Here is a 2692-nt window from a genome sequence, read left to right on the forward strand (position 1 = left end):
TCTTTCCCCCATAAAGCATTAAAAAAATGCTTAACTCCGAGTGGAAATAATATAATCATGCAATAAAGATATTTTTCTCGGCTCTGATCTGGAGAAAGAACCCACCCAAACAAGCTGTGAGTTTGGTTTGGGTGGTTTTTTAATTGAAATTGTGTACTTTTTACCTGGCATTTTTAGGTATAGTGTCTGTTAAACTCAGCATCAGGGAAAGCGAGACAACAAAAAGCTCAGTCACTTGCCAAAGTCAGGTAGCAATTTGGTGACAGACAAACCTGCTCTAACCATAAGACTGCGATGTCTCACTAGAGTACTAAAATAGATGGTGCTTTTATTTCTCTGGAACTAAATCTGAAAAATCTTTGTGGTTTAGATGGAATTCTAGACAGGTGGAATTGAAGCCTTTTATGTTACTAAAACACCTGCCAATTAAAAACTGCCTTAAGTCTGTTTAAATGACAGTTACTGATATTTCTATTCAACACAAAAGTTCCATGAAAAAAAAGACATCTGAGTTGTTGAAAATATTGACTGCATAGCAAATGATGGGTTCCATAACCAGACTTCCAGCTCAGCTCATTTTCTAGCTCAAGACACTAATGTCTGTTATACAGTGACAACTATGAAGCGAAGGCAGGCGGCCAGAGGGAGGAGAGGAGCAGGAGCCGCTCTGCCCAACAGACAAACATCAACGTGCCAGCATCACTCATGTCTACAAACTGCCCAATTTTCCCAGGGCAAAGGCCATCCCTTTGGCTCTGTGATAATTAGCCATAATGCAGAGGCCTCAAAACACTGGAAGTTTCTATTAGATGCTTTCTGCAGTAGTAGTGGATATACATAAGATCATTCAATGAGGTTTGAAGACGTCTCCACACTCACCCATCGCCTGGCACAGGATGTCCACGTCTGTCTCCACTTCAGCTAAAATCATGCTCTCTGGTTCAGCCGTAAAATACGGTGGTTCTTTAGAACAGGGAAAGCAAACAAAAGTAAACAAACAAAACCACAGCAAAATGAAAAACAGGTGTTGATTTAAAGATATTCACCACATAACAGCTCCAGACCTGTTGTATTTAATACAGTGTCACGAACAGACTAGTTTGTCTGTCTGTATTTTGAGATGCTTTTTCTGGTAGTCAAAGCATCATAAAACCCCCAAACTATTTTCTGCTATGCTGAGGACAAATTCCAAAGAGTCCAGTCAATGTAAAGCAAGATTTAGGGGTCTGCACAGCGAGTTAATACTCAGAGCAGAGGCTACTTTTCATTTTATAGGTCTGAATCATGGAACATTTTAATTCTTTGTTCGGAAAGGCCCTCCCAAGAGGTTTATAAAGGTTTATATTTACAACATAGCGTTTTATAGGATAGTTTGCCTCAGTATCTTAACTAAATTCCACCTCGTGAAGGCATGAAGCATGTCAAATAAAGTGCCGTAGCATGTCAAAGAGCCGACATCAGAGGACAAGTGCAGCATAATTAAAAGAAATTCTTCTCAACTGTTTTATTTCTTGAAAGCAAACAGATTTAATGCTTTAATTGAAGTTACAGCAATAATCATAAAAATCCACACTTTATCATTAGGACTAAAGAAAAGATATTAGACGTTTAATTAAACAAAGACAAGATTCCAGAAATTGTAGAGTATGCCATCATGTAACTCTTTCTTCTGCGCAGCATAAAATTGAAGAGCATCATGACAAAGTCCCACAGGCATTAAGGTTGCAGTAATTATCATGGTAACTAAAAACTGTCATAGTCTGTTCAATTCAATTAGCATCCAAGTACTGTTTTTAGAAGCATTTTATTTGATTATAACTAGAATTCTATTGTAGCATGCACAAACTCACCAGAAAGTTTTAGAAAATACAGAAAAGACAATATAAGTACCTTGTGAGAACATGTAACTTAGATTTTCCTTTTAAGGAAATCAAGTATTGTGAAAAAAGGTAGTAAGCTACACCAAGATCCAAGGTCATCTGAGCTGACCTGCTCTCAAATCTCTTCAGCCATGTCTGAAAACCAGATGTGCAGTTTGTATTATTGATAGGACACTAGTATTTTCACTAATAATTAAAAAAAAAAATCACAATCTTTATCCTGCAAAATCTTATTTCTCCTGCTACCACCTGTAGTAAAGCAAGTGTTGCTGTCACTTCGCAGGGATGACAGGACATGCCAGCAGGTACAGGAGATTAGAACACAAAACGGCCTTTCCCAGCACTCCTTCCCATGAACTGCAATAAAATGCTTGCTGGAGCGTACAAAACCGGGGTGTCATTTGAGCACCAATGGATATTACAGTTCTGTATTCAGTCCAAATAAAGTCAATCAATATCAGTCTTCAAAACCCTGTGCAGAGGAGGAGGTGAGGCTGCAAAATAGCCTGGAATACTTATTTACCCAGCAAAACCAATAAAACAAGCTACCTGATTTATTATATTCTAATAATATACATGTGTTAACATTATTGATCCTCACTGCCTAAATATAAAGCTATTAATAAAGACGCATAATAAGTTGTGATTTATTGCATATGATCTCATACGTTAATCTAAACAACAACTTGAAAAGCTGAACCTTTAATTGAAATTCACGGACAGCACACTGGGTTGGACATGTTTGATCAGCTAAGTTGCTGAGTCCTCTGCAATTCATCTAAGTCCACGTTTTAATTCCGAGTACACTCTTT

General features: G+C 37.7%; 1 protein-coding gene across 1 annotated transcript in view; it reads right to left on the minus strand.

Moving 5' to 3' along the window:
• The window catches only part of SDK1 (sidekick cell adhesion molecule 1), a gene marked incomplete at its 5' end in the record, with an annotated part of 284258 nt that overhangs the window by 142773 nt on the left and 138793 nt on the right, over positions 1 to 2692 (minus strand). Inside the window, one exon of the mRNA XM_010138858.1 lies at positions 880 to 963. Coding sequence (XP_010137160.1) covers positions 880 to 963 — 84 coding nt within the window. The remainder of the gene's footprint in view (positions 1 to 879; positions 964 to 2692) is intronic.

The sequence above is a fragment of the Buceros rhinoceros genome, unplaced genomic scaffold (genome assembly GCF_000710305.1).
Source record: "Buceros rhinoceros silvestris isolate BGI_N320 unplaced genomic scaffold, ASM71030v1 scaffold4876, whole genome shotgun sequence".
NCBI classification, from domain to species: Eukaryota; Metazoa; Chordata; class Aves; order Bucerotiformes; family Bucerotidae; genus Buceros; species Buceros rhinoceros.